Source organism: Colobus angolensis, unplaced genomic scaffold, assembly GCF_000951035.1.
Source record: "Colobus angolensis palliatus isolate OR3802 unplaced genomic scaffold, Cang.pa_1.0 Scaffold407, whole genome shotgun sequence".
NCBI lineage: Eukaryota > Metazoa > Chordata > Mammalia > Primates > Cercopithecidae > Colobus > Colobus angolensis.
In genome coordinates, this window is record NW_012117455.1 from 104,865 (window position 1) to 106,044 (window position 1,180).

Sequence of the window (1,180 nt, forward strand, 5' to 3'; positions counted from 1 at the left end):
TGCAGCCGCAGGAAGCAATATTTTGATTAGACAAGAACTTCTACCTCTTCAATAAAAGCAGTATAATATTAAAGAAAATTTTAGAAGACAAGTGATGAGGAATTCCCCCCACGTCAACTAACCTGCCTATTTTTGTTTGCAAATTACCTGTCAGTTCTAATGAAGTCTCTTTTTAAAGTGAAATCCTTCTCAACAAATGCTTGATCAGTTTGGATTTACTTCTAATGAGCCAAAATCAATACCTTTTCTTTTGTTTTTATAGGTTCCAAAGAAAACTAATTTATCAGACTTTGAGCTGGAAGTAAGTATTTATATTGTATACAGGAGCTCTGTGGGGGACCCAGGATTTAAAGACTAAATATAAGCTCTCATTTCCTTTTTGAAATTCTGCGGTTCTCAGTGATTTGACCCCACCAAGTTCCCCTGCTTTCCTAAGTTGAATACTCACTTAATTTTCTTTTGTTATTGTTTTTTAACAGATGCTTTAAGGCTTCTTAAAATAATTATCACTTTGGTGCATCCATTAAGCTATGCATTGGTAGTGTTTTTGTCCTTTGGGGTTATACAATGAATATTTGGTTTTCAGACCTAGGAAATACTCAGATGAATGCTTTTGGTAAAGCAAGAGTTCTTAACTTAGGGTAAGACTATGGATGGGTTTCAGGAGGTCTGTGAATCCCCTGAAATAACATCCAGACGTTTGTGTGTGTATTTTTCCAAGGATGTTTCCCTTGGTTTCCTTGTGTTTGCAGGTGGGTCTTCAATTCAGAAATTGAACATTGACATAGACAGGTGGACATTTCCATTTGACTTTGGGGACCTTGTTCTTCCGTTGGAATCTACTGGTGACATGTATACTGGGAATATACTTTGAACACAATAGGAAAGGGCTGTTTAGTTTGCCCACGCTCCTTTCCTGTCATGTCGTCCTTGCAGCCTACTGCACCTGCATTCCACATCCGTGTCCTCGTTGGCTGATGCAAACTGTTAATACCATGCAAAACTACAGCAGAGTTGGCCATCTAAAACCTCCTCTTTATATGCCCCGTGCAATCTAAAAAGACTTCAGGCCGGGCGTGGTGGCTCACTCCTATAATCCTAGCACTTTGGGAGGCCGAGGTGGGCAGATCACCTGAAGTCAGGAGTTCAAGACCAGCCTGGCCAACATGGTGAAACCCCA

At 40.1% G+C, this 1,180-nt stretch overlaps 1 protein-coding gene across 1 annotated transcript in view; it reads left to right on the top strand.

The window, feature by feature from the left end:
- Positions 1-1,180, top strand: part of PARN (poly(A)-specific ribonuclease) — a 232,538-nt gene that overhangs the window by 26,874 nt on the left and 204,484 nt on the right. Inside the window, exon 9 of the mRNA XM_011956026.1 lies at positions 263-301. Within this exon, the coding sequence (XP_011811416.1) occupies positions 263-301 (39 nt within the window). The remainder of the gene's footprint in view (positions 1-262; positions 302-1,180) is intronic.